This window comes from Gallus gallus, chromosome 3, assembly GCF_016699485.2.
Source record: "Gallus gallus isolate bGalGal1 chromosome 3, bGalGal1.mat.broiler.GRCg7b, whole genome shotgun sequence".
NCBI classification, from domain to species: Eukaryota; Metazoa; Chordata; class Aves; order Galliformes; family Phasianidae; genus Gallus; species Gallus gallus.
Window position 1 is genome coordinate 7,596,780 of NC_052534.1, and position 20,125 is coordinate 7,616,904.

General features: G+C 38.4%; 1 protein-coding gene across 1 annotated transcript in view; it reads left to right on the top strand.

Moving 5' to 3' along the window:
- FSHR (follicle stimulating hormone receptor) overlaps window positions 1-20,125 on the top strand; it is a 210,601-nt gene that overhangs the window by 89,074 nt on the left and 101,402 nt on the right. Inside the window, exon 3 of the mRNA XM_025148544.2 lies at window positions 9,174-9,327. Within this exon, the coding sequence (XP_025004312.1) occupies window positions 9,314-9,327 (14 nt within the window). The 5' untranslated portion in view covers window positions 9,174-9,313. The remainder of the gene's footprint in view (window positions 1-9,173; window positions 9,328-20,125) is intronic.

The window sequence follows — 20,125 nt, forward strand, 5'->3', positions numbered from 1 at the left end:
TCACTCCTACGTGTAATGCCCTCGTGCTTGTAAGAGAGAAGTTGAAGATGAAAGCCACCCTTTATAAAGGTGAGTGTAGTGCTCCCCCCCGATAAGGGACACATAGTGAAATAGCTGTCATCCTACAAACCATTTGTGCACCTAGGCTGCCATCATAGCCCCCAGTGTATATTTTTAGTATTAACATAGCATTTTTAAAGGTCTGCTGTCTGTGAAGCAACTTTTCGTTATCCTAGATGTGCCTTTTTTTTTTTCCCTTTATTCACAGATGTCAATCTCTTATTCCCTGTGGTGCATGTTCTTCGATCCAGCAATCCATACATAACTGTAACTGAAATCTTCTGACCTCTGAAAGTCCCATTTGTAAAATAGAATATCATGAAATTGCTGTGATATTTTCATTATTTGGATAAAAATCCCACTGGTCCAGTTGGAGTTCTGCCTCACTAAGAGCCATAGAAGCATCCATTAATTATAGCTGGCCCTTAATATATCTTACTGAGGAACAGAGGCACAGTTAGTGTCTCAGCTAATGACATAAATTTTTGAAAACCATGTACACGTTCAGGGTTGTATCATCTCCATTCCTAGAGCAAAAAAAAAAAAAAAAGCATGCAAATGTTCTTTAAATAAGGAAGGAGGAAAATAATACAGGAAATGGAGAGAAGGAAAAGGATCTTGCAGAAGATGAATTAGCTGGGAGGTAGCGTTGTTTGGCAGTGAAGGTGCAGAATTGAGTCATCCCAAGTTTAGCAACTGGTGTCAGGGCCTATATGTAGCGCCATTGGCAGCCATTACCACCATGGGTGATATTCTTACCTTTCTGTTGCCCAGGCTTCTGAGGTACGTTGCGCTTCAAGAAACTGATATCTTAGCAACTTACTGATATTTTCTGGATGAAGATGTTGAGCTTGAAAAAGTCTTGATTTTGAGAAGGCAATAAAACAAGTGTGTTCACTGCAAAAGAATTAGGTTAGCAGATCAAAATTAGAAGCTGCTTTGGATGAAACATAATAGCACCTGGTAGATGAAGAGCACTGATGTTGACTTTTTTTCCACCTAAACAGGTTGATGGTACTAGGTCTAAATTAGTTCAAACTTCAGTGAATATGATAATATGTTGATTCCCGGACCACACAGCTCTTCCGTTTTCTGTTGCATGTACCTACCAGAGCTCACTAAATTTATTGAACCTTGAAATATCCAGAGCCACAGAAGTCTCCTTCATTTCACAAGAGCATCTATGCAAGAAGAACATCAGATTTTTAGTAAACCAGTGTTTACACTCTGTTACTAAAATATCCTCTGAAGTGGGTAATTCAGGAGACAGTTATATTGCTTGATATGAAAGCAGCAATGTAAATAAGCATCGTTTGAGTGATGTTCTTGCATTTTTAGTAATAAAGAAACTGGCCTAGGAAAGATGACCAAAAAAAAAAAAAAAAAAGGAGGAATGGTGCTGAAGACTATATCCAGACCTCTGAGTGTCATCAGTTTTAGAAAAAGCTTGTCAAATGTCCTGAAAATTCACCAATTCTTTGTGAGTAGCTTCACTGAAATCCAAGCTGTAGATGCAGATTTAATTTGAGGTTTGCATTCATGCACACTTCAGACAGATAAAAACTTCCCCATGTCAAGCAAACATGAACAGACTATGACAACAAAATCTGGCACTTCTAGAAAGCAAGCCAGGTTTATTTCAGCTATACTCTCAACATCTCAGTATAAATGCAGGAGAGTGTTGAAAACATCATAACAAACCAGGCACCACAAGGACAGGTTTTAACACCCTAGATACTCTTTTTGAAAGGTCTTCATCTCATGTTATGTGACTTAAGGAGACAAATGTAATGACGTATGATAGAAGATACTGAAAAAATTAGGAAGCTTTTGTCAGTGCTCAGTGTAACATGCCTATTTGTTTGCTGTTGGCTGTTAAGACAGACCAGTAGTTAAATCAGTGTGTGGGTCAAGGGGACAGGTATTTCTCTAGGAGAAAACTGCATGTATTGATTTGCCTGGTTCAAGAAACCAGTGCATCAAAGAACAAAAGGTTTAAAGAACCTGCCCTGATCCTTGATGAGTGAAGGCTAATAAGGAAGTGCAGATTGAAGCGTAGAGCGTGAACTGGATTTGTGTTTGTCTGTCAGCACAGCTAATAGATGACGGGTGATGGTAGTTGGTCAGTGCAGCATACGTGTGCTTTTACGGCATACTTTTAACTCTTTCAGGATAATGCAAAGCTTTGTGAAAGGTGACGGGTATCCTTTTCACCCCATTCTTCCTCTAAGAGAGAATATGAAGGGAAGTACTTGGGCTATGGTTAAATCCTTAAGGGTAGGAACAGTGTGTGGATCCAGGAGTTGGATTTGATGATCCTTTATGGGTCCCTTCCAATTCGGGATATTCTGACTCTGTGACTGGAAGCCATATATATTCTGATTATTCTGATTCTGTGACTTGGAAGCCCAAAACCACAGTCGTTGAGAGAAAGGAGAGAGGTGATCCTGGCTGGAGAGGGCTTATCCCTGGAGTCAAAGATTGTAACCATAAATTATGGGGGAAAAAAAAAAGTTGTTGTTTTTTTCTGTTTTTTTTTTTATTATTATTATTTTTAAACCATAATGAGCTTCAGTTTTATTTTGAATTCAAAAATTGTGAAAGGAAACCAATATTACGTAGATTCAGCACATGGCAAATTTATCCAAAGGGAACATAAAAATTAAACCATACCTACAAGCCAGTTAGGGCAACTCCGTATATGAGTTTATAAAGCCCAAAATATTTCTCTTGAAAAGTCAGTCTAATTCTTTCCAATGGTACAGCTGTGTTTTGTTTATCTAAGGACAGAAGTTGGTCTTGGAGACGGAATATCTTTGCCTGATGTTGCAGCCCTTACAGGCCAGTAGAACTCTACATATAATTAACACTTCTGTGATGTGTAATACATCGCAACACAAGTGTCGGGTCAAGCGTTTAGTTTCTTGCCTCTAATATTATTATCAGTCTCATAGAGCATCTAAGCAATGTAAAAAGCAAGAAGACCACACTGCCTGTAGCTAAGAATTTTGCTGCAGATGGCCTTCATAGCCCCTGGACTTACGCTGTCAGAAACAAAGAAGCATGAAATTGTCTTAACCTCTTCGCTTCTGAAACTCTGGGGATGAACAGTCTTAAACAGCTCTCATTATTTTGGTAAGCCTAATTCCTGAATAAATACGACTCGTTTTGTATTTGGGGGCCCAGTCTATTGAATTTGATTCTCATTTGAAGACTACAAACAGATCAGAAAAAGTATCAAATCAGCACACCACATTTACAGCTTAAACACAAATATATAGCATTTTGATTAGATTTGATTTTGAGATTATTTTTTGAATACTTCTGTTATCATGTCATCATCTGCCACTTTAAATGTCATTGTCAGCAAAGGACTACTGTAAACATTCTCTTATTCTTTCTTCATCATCTTGGTTTTGAATCAGCTGCAAGGACACAAAAACAGAAGAACAACACATGAATAGAAATGTAGTGCCCTCGTTTAGGAAACATGCAGTACGAAACTGAAATAGATTTAACAGGATAAATATCAGAAAGTAAGTTGCCATGCATACCTTAATAAAGCATAACTCACCAAATATACAGGATGTTTATGGGATACATGATCATATATCTTGAGAATTTTACTTATCTGCAGAAAAGCACATGATTAAAGTGAAAGGTATATTAGATTGCTTCTGTACCTCTTCTCCTGTAAATTGTCTTGTTTTTCACTTGGTCAAATTAGAGTTGTCCTGACTTCCATCACTTTCCATCAAATGAAGATCTGGCACGTTATACGTAATTCTCTCTTTAGTTTTCTATAAAACTAAAACACAGAAAACATCATGAGGAAAATGTGTGACATCAGACAAATTCATCTCACCAAAATGAGGGACTCAAACTCAGCAGTGACAACAAACATGGATAATAATTTATTGTTGTTTCTGTTTTATACTTGGACTCAAAGAAATGTAATAGTGGGAAAAAATGGCCTGTTCCAAAAATTGGGGAAGAGCTGCATTACCCTGAAATGCTAAGCAAGGTGAATATTTAGGAACCTGGGGACTATACTAATATTCTGTCCCTTTTTTTTTTGGTGCAGACAGGGAATTGTGGTTGACCTCTTACTGGACTTCAGTGGCCACTTGGGACAAAAGTTTGACTAAGTCAAATTGGATTCTATTCACTTCTGGCTCTGGGCTCTGGCTGCCAGCCAGGCTGCTTTGCCTAATTTGAGGCTTCAGTACAAAGTTCTTACCAACTAGTTCAGTGTAATTAGCACTTCCTAAAAGCCTAATTGAGACATGGCAGGTGCCTTCCAGTGTGTGTCAAACTACTTGATTTAAAGCCTTGTAAGAACAATCCGGTCATTGTCAACCAACTGTCATACATGGTAAAATTATATGCTTCTCTTTCTAGTAGAGATCCATACTAACTTCAGGCCATCTTTACTGCCTGGACTGTTTATTTTGGGGCCTGAGAAAAGTGATATAGCCAATATGTCTTACCTTATCCACTGCCAGTGCTAGAGAGCACTACTCACCATCCTTTTTTCAGGGAAACACCTAGGTGAGATGAGACACCTCATACACTTCATCTTTCAGCCTCCAGGTAAGATCCACAAGGCACTCCATTACCATTGAGACTTCACAGAGGTAGAGCTAAGAAGCATTTATGTTGGGAAAAGCAAGTTTTGTCTCTTGCAACGAAACCTAAATCATCCCTGTGCCTCTCTGCTAAGGAATGATTATATGCAGCTCAGCCCTGCCTTTCAGGCCCAGTCTCTCGTATCCAAGAGCTGCTCCCATTTTCCATTTACCATTAAGGTAGTGCTGCTGGCCTGAAATGCCATCATGGAGGGATGTGAAGCTGCTGCTACACTCCCAAAGGGAAGGAGGAGAAGCAGCACAGCACTCATACTTCTGCAGCATCCCTCAGTTCTCAGGTTCTTCACCTTGATAGGGTTTGAGACCCGCTCTGCCCCCTGATAGCAAGACTCAAAGGAAGGGGCACGTCTGATACAATGGTTGCAACTTAAACTGCCGTGAATGTTCCTCTGTAAGAGCAAGAAAGTTATTAAAATGACTACAGACCTCTGTCTGGAGTTGTTCATCTTTCTCTTCAGGAGCATCTGACTCATTCTGAGAACAGGTTGAACTGAATTAGTAGAGAAGACTTGACCATGGATGGAAGTTTGTTCCTGTTTCTTCTGTTTCTCAGCTATTTCACTGAATTTCCTTTCAGGACTAGCACGTTACCTGCGGTCTGTGCATGTCTGAGTATCTTTTGAAATATCCACAATTCTTTTTAAGTGTCTCAGCCTAACCTTTTCTGATATTTCCTCAGTTCCTTTCTGTGCTGGCATTTTTTGAAAGATCTTTTAGCCCCACCAACATGCTGGCTGATTCAGCCACCACATTAAGCAAGCTTTCTACTTCCAGCCATTTCCACTTGCTGGGCCCTTCAGAGAGCCAGAGCTCTTCTGAAGATAGAGCAAGAGGACAGGTTTTCTTTGTTCTCTTGAATGGCAGCCTCCTCTCAGTGCGCTTGCTAAAACTCAGGAATGGTGATACCTGGTATAGGAGGATGGGTCTGTACTGTGAGTGTAAAGGTATGTGCATGCTTTTCTACACCACAGTGTTAGGGAGACGGTTTCCACCAATACTGCTGAAATGTTTCACATATGGATAGAAGGCACTGATGTATTTTCTACAACAGGTCTCCCCAAGGGTACATTAGCACTCGTCCAAAAGGTGAATCAGATCCTACAAAACAAAGTCCAGGGAAGGATGCTTCTTCTGCCTGGTTATGTGACAATATCACAGTATGTCCCCCAAGCGAGTGATAATTTTCTATGCATCATACTATTCTCTGATGCCTTGAACCAATGTGAGTATTGATTCCCATGTACCCCCATTCTACAGCCAAAGGCTTCTGTTCAGTAGTACTACATCAACCCAATATACCTGCAACAGTTTTGGCTTTTTCTGATGTGGTACAGATCAGATATTCACAATTTCTCTTTCTCCTACCAAGCAAAGCTCTGAATAAATGTAAAAATATTTGCATCCTAAATAAGTTGGCTGTTTTAATTTTTTCCTTTAGGGCATAATCTTCTTCATTCCAGACAGGTTCTCTCACTCCATCAGGATCAACCTGGCCTATATGTTTATATGTAAACTTTCATTTGTCTATCTAGTTGCAAATACATTTTTTTATTTTGAAACAGAATTGGAAAACTGTGAATGTTTAGGCAGAGTGCGTAGAGCAGAGTCTGATTGTCCTCTTCTCTTCTCTGTCCTTACTTGGTGCTGTACGAAGCAGACACAAGTCTGCCAGTGAGCAGATTTACAGCCACATGTGCAATTGATCACACGACTGTAGGCAATTCAAGCTGTCTTTTTGCAAAGAAAATTACCATTGTGCTTTAATTCCCAAAGTGTTCCCTTTTCTCCCAGGTGTGACCAACGCTTAGCAAATCCACTCTCTCTTAATTGCAAGCACAGGTATCGTTGTGCTCTGCGTCATGTATTTTAATGATTTTATTTTTACTTTTTTTGTTGTTTGTACTATTCAAAATTAACTGGATCCCGTGCAGTTGCTCCTGGTTTATTTGTGAATTCCTATCATCTTTGTCTTTCCTGTCTTTGGAAGGAGTAGCTCAGAAAAACAAAAACCCAAGAAAAATCTGTACATTTTGGGAGCAAATTTTACATTTCAGGTACTATTCTTCTGTAAAATGATATAAAAAACAATTGAAGAGGTGGTGAAATATTAAGTTCTTTCATTAACTCAAGGATAAACCTAGTAGAGCTTTAGTTAGCCACTGCAGTAGCTACGTATATGTTACTTTTATTATATACATTGTAGTGATTACCGATTACTATTCAATCAGAGATATTTATGAGAGATATCTGGCAAAACTTAAAACGATTACTGAATTGAAATGAATGTTAGTATGATATCATCTGATGATTTTCATTGGACTCAGAGCGGGGGGGAAGAGGAAACAAGACCAACTGATGATGTAAGCTCAAAGTGGGGATTTAGATTTGCAGTGAAGACAATCAGGTGCAGGTGGGATGAGATCTATTCTGCAGTTCTCCAGCACTAGAAGGAATTAGAAAGTCTCCTTTGAGAAAAATTCACCGACTGTTTATTTGTTCAAAGTGACCTTGCAATCCATCAGCCATTAATTTGATAGCAAAGAACGTGATCGCCACCCTGTGGTTGCGGGCAGAAGTAGGCTAATGTAATGCCACTAATTAAAAAGTAATTAATCCTTCCTGCTGTCTGCAGTAAGGGTTTTTTGGTTGTTCTTTTTGGATGTATCTGGGGAGTTCATAGAGGATGCAGAAATACTTGGGAATGGAGGAGGTAGGACTGGGAGCTGAGGCTCCAGCATGACCAGGGAAAGAGGATTTATTTTGGAGACATTTAGCTTCCAGAAATGAAACTCTTATCTCTGAGTGTAAGCTGTATTTTACAGATTCCTGAGTTGTCTGAAGTTGACTTGGTTTTCACAGGATGATGAAGGCGTGTTCCAGAAAAAAAAAAAAAAAAAAAAAATGCTGTGGGAAAAACGCTCTGTGCAATAATTTGTCCAAACATTTTTCTTGAAATTTCCCATTAAGAAAGGAAGCCCAAAAAAAGAATGCCTAGCGGGGACTATTGCTCATATTGCAGAACTGCAGAATCACAGAATTGTAGGGATTGGAAGGGATCTCTGGAGATGATCAAGTCCAACCTCCTGCTACAGCAGTTCCCTACGGCAGGTTGTGCAGGACTCCCCAGCCTCTCTGGTCAATTTGTTCCAGTGCTCCGTCACCCTCACAGTGAAGAAGATTTTTCTCACATTCAAATGGAACTGCTGTGTTCCGTCCATGACATCAGTCCTAGTTTTGTGAGAAAATAGGCTTACACTTCCTTAGTAATTTTCGGAGAGACGGTCCTGACTCCGGACGACAATTTTGTTCACTAAGTATCTGTATGTAGGCTGCCTTGGCTGAAGAGTCATTGTCCTTTTGCAGAGGAAGACTGGGAAGATTAAGCTCCCTATACTTAAGCCATTCTATGTGAGCAACTTCTTAGCTTAAAGTCACCAATGTCGGATGATGTTTTTTAAGAAGCCCGGTGCTAATCCTATCTCTATTTTTGTGAATGCTTAGTGCTCATGAAAGGTGACCAAACAACACCTTCACCAACACAGCAGTACTTTGCCTTCCATACAGGTAGTGGAGATCCCTTTGGAATGGTTGGGCTTTCTGGGACTGAGGACTTTCTCCATATCTTGCAGCCCAAAAGTGCAGAAGTTCTCTGTAGCATGGAGCACATCTTCCATGAGGAAGAAGGTTTTGTAGAGCATATAGCAACATCTTGTTGATTGTTTGGTTTTCCTGTATTTTCATAGTGGATAATACATCCCTCTTTGAAGAAAGGATCTTGAGCTGATCTGCTTTCAGAGTACTTCCACAGCTTCACACTGTTTCTAAGGCATTGAGAGAAGGGACCCGAGGGTGACCCATGGAAATTTTAGACACCTGTAATTCAATTTAATTTAGAACTTAAAGCCCCCAAGAGTTAAGTGACTGCATTTAACCCAAAGCGTACTTAACCTTTAACACCAACTGACTAGTGTGGATTGCCCACCTTATGGTGGGAACTTATGCTAACATTTTTCTTCCACCAAATGCTTTTCCATCACACTGAGATCCTGTAAAGGCGGGGAATAAATATAACCAGTCACCTCAAAATCGAGATTGGAGGTGAAGAAATATAACTGCAGTGCAGTGTTACCATAGTAACAAAAGCTCTAAAGTGATCTAATCTACTGTTAAATTCTAGCTCAGAGATGAACGAAATCAACATAACAGAATAAATGTTACATTAAAAGGGCTAAAATGATATTCTGAGAATGCTATTATGTTTGTGTCCGCAAATACAGCATAAAAGCCACATTTGAAAGGAGAGGGAATTGGAATTGCACATTTATCATATTTGTTTCTAGTTCGGTTTCTAATTAATATCCTGCGAGGATAGCTGTCAGGTGACTGTTAATATATAGCCTAAGTTTGCTCACACAGATGTACTGCTTTTCATAACATTCCCCTCCTATTGTTCTGTTTGTGCAGATGGAGAATGGTGGTCCATCCTGTGTGCATCCCAGATTTTTTGAACCATTAAAGCCTCCCACCTCTCACCACTGCTGGATCTAAATGGGTCGGAATTCTGAATCCCTCTAAAAGCTGAGTTAGAACGTGAGGAGCCCAGAATGGGACTGCATCGGTAGGCAAAGTTGTTCTCAATTTTTTTTCTCGTCTTAATGAATGCTGACATGTCAATGACTATTTTTCTTTCTATTTCAAAAGAACAAGCAAGTCTGTAAAACCTCCCATGAAATTAATTTAAAAGCATATATAGTTTTGAGAAAGATTAGTGAAAGTCATTGAATAGGAAAGTTTATCACATTACGTCATGGCATAACATTCTCAAGTATAAACCGCATGCATTACCTGAACAGGCAGACAGTAACGTGGGTGGTTTTTTTGGTGGTTTTTTTGGGTTTTTTTTTTTTTTTTTTTTGGAGTTTTATTCTATTACCATTAAGGTCGTTGGGAGTTTCAGCGATCACTGAAGATTAGCTGTGATTTTGGTTTGCAGGATTGGAGGTTGGGTTGTTTTTATTTTAAGCAGCCAGTGCTTGTGCTGTAGGTTTGAAATTTTAATAGCTGCTATTTGAGCATTTCTAAACTGGCTAGAATAGAAAATTCATTTCAGCAGTCTAGGTGAGTTCTGTATAATTTTGACTTATGCATAATAATGTAAAAATAAAAAGGAAATAGCTAAACTAACAGCAGTGCATTTGAAATAGTTTCAAAAAAAATTGACTAAGAGTTTTAAAATGTTCAGTATAAAGAAAACTTATTTCAGTGGCAGAGTTTAACCAAAGAAACCCCAGTCTCTCTTAATCTAAGCAACTGGCATATATTTCACAATAGGATATGTCTTCATGATCAAAGACACTCCAGAATTTCTCTCTGGCTCATAGCAAGGAATAAATTAGGTTTGTGTTTTAAAAGTAGGTCTTCAGCTGTATTTCATCAGCAAGGAACAGGTGAAAATAGAATTTACAGAGCATATCTTCTAGTTTGTCTTAGTAGCCCATAAACAGCTTGTGAACAGCATGCTTCAGAGTTACATTTTGCTTTTCCAATGGGAGAAGATGAGCTCTTAGAAAATGACAACTCATCTGCATGCAATTTACACACTACATTTTTGCAGGAATACATTTGACTTTTTTTGCATTTTTTCTTTTTTTTTTCCTGGTAGTAGCATTTCATTTTCTCAGTGCAGCACAGAAGTTTCAAGTTCAGACTTTGAAAGGTAGATCCTACAGTCTTTGCAGATGTAGACTTAAGAGTGATATTTGCAAAAATAACAGGATGGCCCTCTTTCTAGCTCTTTCTTGGGCAATATGTGAGATCTATTTTTATTTATTTATTTATTTATTTATTTATTTTCTGCTATCTAATCATGTATTTGTCTCTTTGTCCTTCATACCATGCTGATGACTCTGGTATCTTACATAAAATTCTTGCTTCATTATTGAAAGGCGCAGAAAGCAGAGCTATTTCTGAGGCAATAATCTTTGCTTTTATAGTCTATTCTCGTTCACATTGATTGCTTGAATTTGAAACTCTGATGACATTCTGAAGGTAATAAAAAAACTGTGGATGAATTTGTTTCTTTTTTTGAGAACGTATTCTTATAAAGTCAAGTAGAGCTGCTTCCAAGCATGGTGCAGTTGCTGTTGACAAATTCAGGTAAATGAGGAGCAAGACAAATTCCATGAAAGTTGAAGCTGGAGCTTCCTTTGGCTGTTCTGCTCGTATCCTTTCCTTTTTCAACTCAATCTGTCTTCATTCCATTTGAGACTTCACTGAACTTGAATGGATGAAGTTCTCTGGGAAGAAAAGAAATGCCATCATTCTCTGCTCTCAAACTATGCACTTAAAACAATATTCTGAAGTGTGGTGCAGATTGCAAAGAGGATGGACTAACTCGGGAGTCTCTACCCCCATATACATTAATATGTATATTAAATTAATACTACATTAATACTATAACAGATTAATACTACCATATACGTTAATATGTACATTAATATGTACATTAATGTGTGTAACAGACCCTCTTATCTATTCTATTTTTGAGTCTGATGTGATTCCTTACTGTAGTTTAGCCAATTAAAAAGTGCAAGATGATGTGTTTTGATACGGAGGAACAAAGTCTCATGATTGAATTTTCAAGCGTAGCTCCTCTATAGGGTAAGACCTTTTTTTCTGTGTACAAGTATGCTAACAAGTATTTATTCCTATTCTTTTCATACTTTATATAGATATTTTATAGGTAGCTTCAGGTAAGCATAGTAACATGCAGATAATCTTGTAAATGAATACCACTTCTAAATCTAAAATTAGTATTTTAGTTACATTTTAGAGGTTCCATTTAGAGTTTCAATCCCTATACATATTGCATTGTGCAGACATATTTGAAACGCAACTTATAATGTAGTCTTCAGTAATTGAGAAAGTGAAGGTCTAGTTGAGAGTCATTGATTTAGGCTTGAAAAAGCAGAGCCAGGTAGAGTATGGTGACGTGATAGAATGGGAATGTGAGAAATTTCAGATCTGTTCTTTTTTTATTATGTCCACCTCTGTTCTCTTTGTGTTTCTTCTTGTAAACCACTTTGCAGATGAGAAACACAGGATGTCCCTTGCTAAGGGCGGCCAGTGATTCACATAGACTTCTATCTTGTTTTTAATACTGTCCAGGAGCAGATATCTGTGAAAATAAAGCATGAGTGGAGCAAGTACACAGTTACACTTCTCCCAGCACTTTCCCAAATTCTGGCAGTCTGTGGATATTGACATACTGACCAAGTTTGTTGTATTAGTCATGTTTTTCTGGCATTTATAGGTCATTCTTCCACTGATTTCTTTTTCTCTCCCAAAGCATCCTTGGCAGCAAGTTTTGACATTTTAGTTATAGATTGTGGTCAAAGAGAGAAACCTGCTTGCTTTTTCTAGTCTTAAAACTGCTGCCTGAAATTACAGAAATGAAGAAGTACCAGATCAAACTAAGGCATAAGGATTAAGTACTTGGTTGCCTCTGCCAGCTTTCATCTGCTGCTGTATCCGTTTAGAGGTGGGTTGCCTAAAAAGGCACGCAGCATTCAAGTTGTGGGCATGCTGTAGGCTTATAAGGCGGTATAATACTGATTTTGCTTTTGTTTTTCATCCCTTCTTAATGATTCCTACCAGTCTATTTTCCCTTCTTGATGCCTCTGAGCCATGAGCTGACATTTTCAAAGAACTATCCTTAATGACTCTGAGATCTTCCCTGAATGTTGAGAGATAATTTAAAGTACATTAATATATACATATTTAGACTAGTTCTTCCCCAAATGCTTTACTTTAAAATTCATCTGACACTGATTGATTGTCTCGTCACACAGTATTGTGAGATCATTCTGCTACTTGTCACAGTCAGTTTTCATTTTTAGTACTCTGAATAATTTTGAATCACGAAGAAACTTTGCCATCTTACTATTAATTCCCTTCTCGAGCTTTAAATATGTTGAAGAGGACTCATACAGGCCCACGGTTTTGATGTGTTATGAAAAATGACTATTCTTATGCTTTATGTTCTACATTTTAATAAGTCATTAATCCTGTAAAGGACATTGCTTGTAGTTCCATACAATTTAATTTTTTTAAGAGCCTTTGGTGAGAAGCCTTGTCAGAACCTTATTGGAAATCCAAGTGGAGCAGATCAATCGAAATGGCCTCATTCCCATTTATCAACTCTTTCAGCAAACCTGAATACCCTCATGAGACCTGAGTTCGTGTCTTGGTTCTTCTATGTTGTATTTATTTGTGTGTCTGCTACTTCTTCCTTTATTACAGTTTTTATCAATTCACTTGATATAAAAATCAGATTTACTGATCTGAACTTTACTGAGTTTTCCATTAATCTTTTAAAGAAAAACCTGGCTCACAAATCCATGTATCTCTACTGAAGCTTGTTTAAGCAAGGAGTGCTTTCATATGTGATTTGTTTTTAGGCTCTTACTGGAATATTAGTATCTGTTCTTTCCTAATCTTAAACCTTCCTTGGTTACGTTTCAGTTTGAGGCAGTCAATCTGACTTTTCTCCTGGAAAGAAATGATCCAGTGTGCCATTTCTCTTGCTTCCTATCAAACCCTGAAATAATGGATTTCAGAACTCTGATAAATAGTGACCATTTGCCGCTTCTAGAAATTGTTTGGCAGACATGCTACTGCTGATACACTCTTTTGGAAAACTCTCTTTCCTCTTTGTAATTTCATCATTAAAATTCTCTTTTGTCTGTACATATCATGATTTTAAGATTTGGTTTCCTAATATGCACTTTTCCATTTTCTTCAGCTGAATGCAGCTTCCCATTCTTGATTTTTTGGATTTGTCAGAAGCGTGAATGTAGTTTCCTGTGTGATTTGTTATCTGCCTTCCCTTCTTTCACAAGTAAAATGAAATGGTTGACAGTACTGTTATGTTAATTATCTCTGTGAGGCGCTCAAATCAATCCTGTGCTGATGAGGGATTCTGACTCCCCCCTCTCTCTAGAAGCTCAATGAAGCCCACCAGCATGGCACTTGGTATGGTTTTTTTTAAAGCATTTCAGCCTGAAGTCAGCACCACTATATCTTCAGAGCTAGTACTACCTGAGCTGGGTAGCTTGAACCTTGGTATAGCGTATTTTTCAGTCTCCTCTCCTGCCAGGTATCCAAGAGATGCTGTGTTGGATGCACATTCATTTCCAAGCTAAACATGGTACTCATAGTTAACTTCATGTGTGTGCTGATGTCTTCACGTTTCCTTCCAAGTGCTCGTGCGCGTTCTGAAATCAGTGTGCCATGAAGGCATCTGCACAAAAGCACTTGTTATTAATGTGCCTCATTTATTTTGCTATTAATATGCCCAGTGCTGCTACTGACATCAGTAAAACATCTAAACAAAATGTCTGTTTGGAAGTTGACTTTGCATGCTATTTTACTATCTTGGAAATAATGGGAAGGAGAGTTGTAGGGCACATAACTCTGACTGCATAGATGGCTTCTTCTTAAATGTTGAGAAGGTGAGTCTTTAAGAAAGTCTTTGTCAGGGAAGCATAACGATTGGTGGCTGAAGGGGGGAAAGGTAATGTTCTTATAGCAGAAGGTTTTGTTGGCAGGAGGCAGACTTGAGATTCGACCAACAGACAGCCAGTTGAAAGAAATTAAAAATAAAAAACCCTCACCAAACCAGGTTTCATCAACAAAGTACTTAAAGATAGACAAAATATTGAGCTTCTCTCAGTGCATATATTTAAGGTTTGCTTTGTTCACCATTGGTGATAGCAACTGCCTTTTAGGTAGCATGTTCTGTGAAGTGCCATAACGCCTTTCTGATGAGGTACCCTAGTGCCTGCTAAGTCTGTGCAAGACTGGACCATCTGAGACGAGTTCTGATCTTATACCATTCTAAACACTCAAAGCATTTAAGCTGCAGATTTCTGTACTAAACACAGGGAATGTATCCTCATAGTTAAACAATCTTCAGGGTCAATAATTGTAGGCCTTACTTAATTTGTGAAGAAACATACAGATATAGAAAGTTGTTCTTGCAAACTACATCGTGGAAATAAAAAATATCTGGCTTTATAATACTGCAGTGTTGAACTAGGTACTTAGGAGAAGCTCCATCTAGCACTCATGTCAATTGCTTTTTAACTCGTTAAACAGTCTTTACTGCTTAAGTATGGTTTCTGTAGTCTTGGTTTTGCTTGCCATTGATGTCGTTCCATTTTATAATAAACACATTTGTTAGGCTATGTATCAGTCTTTATTACTTCTGTCTATTCATTTCAGTTTCACCTTTACAAGCAAAAAACTATTAGGGTTGGAAGAAATCTCTAATACATTATTTAGCCTCCTTTTAACTGCAATAAAAGTAATTTCTCTACTGTAGATGATCTCTAATCCATGGATAGCCCCATCAAGGATATTGCCTGGATATTATTAAAATGCTTGATACCTTATTCCTAGTGCTATATATGGCTGCCATTATTTCTCTGTATCTTTTCAGGAAAAAGTTTATATGAATGTCTGTAGATCTGGAAGTACATTTCCTCCTGAGCAAGAAGAAGAAAATTTCCTGTTGTACATTGTTTTAAACACTATTTCTGTCCTACATCGGTCATTTCTACTCTAGTCTTCCAGATAGAATGCTGGTTTGTGGTTGAAATACAGCTTAAAGATAATATTTTTTCTGTTTTCTTTTTTCATCTTCAGTGTTTGTTTCACAAACTTCCAAAATGCATTCATTTGGTAGAATTTTGAAGGCAAGTATTAAGTATGCATTAAAAACTGGGAATAATTCTTGCTTTGGTTGGATATTCTTTTTAAATTTCATTCATTTAAACTCTTTTTCTGCAGGTCTCTTGCATATTTAACATAATGATCAAATTTTTTTTTTGAAATGTGAAGGAATCTCACAAAACTTTGAAATGGTTTCATTCAACATTAAGGTATGTGGAACAGCCGTTGCTTGTGTCTGTCTCAGCCAGTGTCTTTCTCAGGTCTTAAAGGCAGAACTTTGATAATGTTCTTTTGCTGCATCTGGAGTATTTCTCTATTCATGTATCTGTGGCAGAATATCAATGTTCAGATCTGCGATGCAAAAGTCGGAGAAAAAGAGGCACTAAAAGCTAGTACAAAAGCTACTGAAGCTGTAGAAAGTTTCCATCAACTTATATTAATAAAATACCTGTGTGGGAAATTAAGCTGTTAACCCATCAGCTTAATGTGAAGCATTCTCAGCAATTTGAGTCCTCTCCTTTCCCTGTAAAAGGCATAATACAAGTAGCTGAGTTAAGGGCCTGTCTTAAGGTGGTACCACCACGGTGTCTCTTGTACTATATACCCTTTTCCATTAAGTTAGTAGGAACTTTTATGAGTCTGGAGTTCTTCACACTTACTTTCATTGTAATAAAAGTAAGTGTAGAATGGCATTTCAGAGAAAATCAGACAGGTTCCTCTTATGGAAATACAGAACAGGTTGATTACACTTTTGTTTTCTAAAATACACCAAAATTTCTGCTTATGACTGGACTCAAGGCTTGCCTGGAGGATTTCCACAAAGCAGAACAAGCGCTGTGTATTTCAGAGTGCTGTAGATCCTAATGCTGGGCTGATGAGCAGCCCATGTGAATGCAGACTTGGCTGGCAGCACATCTTCTTGGAGAGAGGCAGCAAGCAACTTCCAAGGTTTCCACTCTGGCTGTAGTCTGTGGAGTTAGTTAGTATGCTGCAGCTGTGCAGATTTTCATTTCTGATAAAACTTAGCCTGAGAGGTATTTGCTGATGATTGTCAACAATCAAATGAATTATAGATGATGTTGGTAAACAAAATGCTGCCTTGATGAATGATGAGTTGGCTATACTATGACATGACTGCTAAGTCATTCAAAGCACTGATTAAACCCATTACAGTAAAATAATCACCATCCATTACCTTTAATGTCGTGAACTGACAACCTAGTTAAGGCAGCTGATGGTGTCAGCAAAATGATTTGTTGGTCTTCTTGTCCAATGACAATAAATCACTTCGATAAATCAATGAACAGTAGCAATAAAACAATATATTTTCATTTTTCTTGACATTCAATTACAGAGTGTGTATATGGACTTATTCTTAAACACTCAGTGATATGGCAGGATTCAGCATCCACCAGTAACTAATACATACAGTTGCTGAAATCTAGTTTTGTCCAATCATCTTTTTCCCTTACTGTTTTTTTTTCTGCTGCATCTCCTGTTGGGATACACCGCTTGTTTTACACAGATAGATTTTCTCAGGTCTAAAAGGCAGAACTTATAATATACCTTTCACTGCATTCAAAGAAGTTTCATCTTCTAAAGGTTTTAGAGATACAGCACTTTTTTCAAAACCTGAAGGATAATAGTAATGTTCTTCATTTTTCTTCTTGCTGGTAATGCCTCCAGGCAAGTAAAGTTCATAATTCGGCTTATGGATTAGGTGAAAATTGAACTTGAAATGCATTTGGTCAACCAGAACAGAATCCAGACTTCTGTGTTGCTTGTTGATGAAACTATAAAACCTAACTTAGATGGCAGCCAAAGTCTTTCACTGTTCTGCCATCATCAGGGCAATGCCAATCTGTCCTTGCAAGTAGGCAAAGCGTATTGGAAGTGTTAGATTTTATTTTAGAAGAGTATATCTGTATCTACCTATTTCTCTGTCACTTCACAGATATGTTTGTGTGTGTGTGACATTAAAGTTTTGGTTATGCACTGAATTTCGACCAGAGTAGCAGTTTCTCTGGAAATCAGTTATATGCTCCTTGGCAATCATGAAGGGCAAGGCATCTCCTGAAGACTGAAATTATCAACTACTTTTATTAGAAAGCATTGTGCATTTTAACTAAACGTTGAGAAGGCTAAAATCCTTCTTTATTTATTTCAGATCAAGAAAAGATTTGGAGTACTTTAAGAGTACTTTAACATTTTTTACTGAATTCCTTCCTCTCCCCCCCCTCCCCCACACACACATACACACACTGTGCCAGACCTTAAGGAATTCAGAGGATATATATGTTTTATGTAGTTCAAAGCAATACTGGTAGGGTAATAAGACACAAAACAAGAAGATGCAAAACAAAGTGGCTGTGGATCTTCCTGCTTTCCTGAGTCTTTGTGTCACTTATGTGCCCTGAGTTCCTGCTTGGTCAGACTTGACTTTTTTTGTGTCACGCTTGCATTGTACCAGCAGAAACAGATCTCTTTCATGTACATGTAAAGATAAGGAGGAACAGTTCTATCTTTTCCTTGTATGGTAGCAGAGCTTGAAAAGAAGAGCACCATCTGAAGAAGTAGGTAATGTATTGCATCTGCATTGACTAATGGTTAGAAGAACACCAAAGGTTTCTTAGCATGCTGGACCTTGTCCTTAGTGGTTATATGAAGTAAAATAGGAAGATCCAAAAATATGCATCAACTCTTAAATTGCTAACCTCCTTTTTAATGATGAAAATATGAAAACCATGGCTGATATGCCTTTCTGTGCTGCTAACCTGGAGACTTCACCCAGATGAGCATTTGGGACAGTATGTGTTCCCACTGTCAGATCCTGTGCAGCCCATCAAATAGCTGAAAATAAGGTTCAGTTTTCATTTGCTTCTGGTCCTGACTCAGTTCAAGGTAATGATTTTATGTGGGATCCATTTCTTTTAGCACTTGCCTGCAGAAAACAGAAAGATCATCGTGGAGATGAAACTTTTTCAATGTGGCGATACAGCATATGAAAGATTTTCTCATTTCTTTCTAAAAATGGATCTGTCAGTAGAGAATGATTGGTCTCACTGGACATATGGGCAGTTAGAACAAGAGAAGCTGAATGTCACTAAGGGATAGTAAAAATGAACTGTTTGACTGTAAATTATTTTTATGTCATATTTAGATTCGAGTATAGAAAATGCAAGTACTTGATATGAGTTATGTAGCAGGCGCCAGAATGTGTCATGAAATGTTCCATTTTTTGATGAGAGTGAACATGGTGGAGACCCTGCATTGACTTTGGAGAAGAAATAAGTTGTTGGTACTTATTCCAGAAGTATTATCTGCAGCAAACTGTTCTGAAATTACAACTTTCAGAGCACCGTGGGATATTTTCTGTGTAAGTTTTATTAAAAGATCATTTGAGATAACCATCTTCAATTTGCTTCTGGAAGATCTCAGCAATTGCCTAGAAAACAGGCAGTAAAACAGACTGCTGTCCTGTATTGAACTGCCTGTCTGTGAGATCTGTAAAAACAGTTAAAAAGACACGATAGGAGAGAAATAAAGGTAGAAATTGCGATTTTTTTAGGGAAAAATAAAAGCTTTTTTTTTCCCCCCCCAGGATTTCCTGGCCTCCCAACTCAACAGATACCTGTATGCTCAACTTCATGATCTTTTCTATAAACTATTTGGCACACTGGTGCCTCTTCTGACAAAGCAGGGTGTTTAGATGTGGCTTTTTCTTTCTTTAGTTTTTAACCACGTATGCTCTCACGTAGAAGCTGACTTCTTTGGGCCCTATTGGAACTGATTTGTACTTTGTCATACTTTCCTCAAGTGAGTTTCAAAACTGCCAGGATAGGGCTCAGAGCGTGGTCTTGACTCTGAGCTTCCTTCCTTGCTAATGCTGCATTACTTGACCGCCCAGGAGTCTTTGACTTGCCTCACTCCACAAGGAGTTACCATTTCCAATAGGAAGAATTTACCCACCAGCTGGGGGAAGAAGATAAGGAGGGTATTTTGTATTGTAATTTTCTGGCTTATAGCATGTGCTCCTTACGCTTTTCTGACTTTAGCCTGGTTTGGTGTGCCCTGTGAAGTTCATGCTGTGAACCAGTCAGTGCCCACTCATGTCACACAGCTGTCACTCCTGATGCTGAAACTTAAGAAGGAGGAATGGGCTCCCTACTAACCCTCTCTACTGCTAATGAAAGCTTGGACAAAAAGCTGTGGGAGGGCAGGCTCGGGTGTTCTTTTATTCCATCTGCACCTGATATGCAAGGCCACTAGCCTTCAGCAAGGTAGTGTGGCTTTGAGTCAAGGCAATGTGTAGAGGTGAGTACAGTGTTTTAGAGTCACACCAAAGAAATTTCATAATGTCAAAAGCAATTTGATTTCCTCAGCTCCAGAGCAAAGATGAGATGGAATTTATTTTTAATCTGAATCAGTGTGGCCATCTGTATGAGAAGCCTTAGGTCATGGCCTGAACCAGTGATTGAGCACCTGGTGAAAGGGCGTAGCCAGCCCTGGGAGCACAGGTGCAAGCAATTCCCAACAGGTGCAAAAAACCCCGCATCCACCCTTCCCTAACCTCATTTAAAGGCTGGTAGCTGTAGGGGAAGGTTCTCTACTTGGAGGTTGTGTCTTTTGGAGTGTTTGGGGAGCCCTGATCCTTGGACAGGGGTAAGCAATTTCTTTGTCTT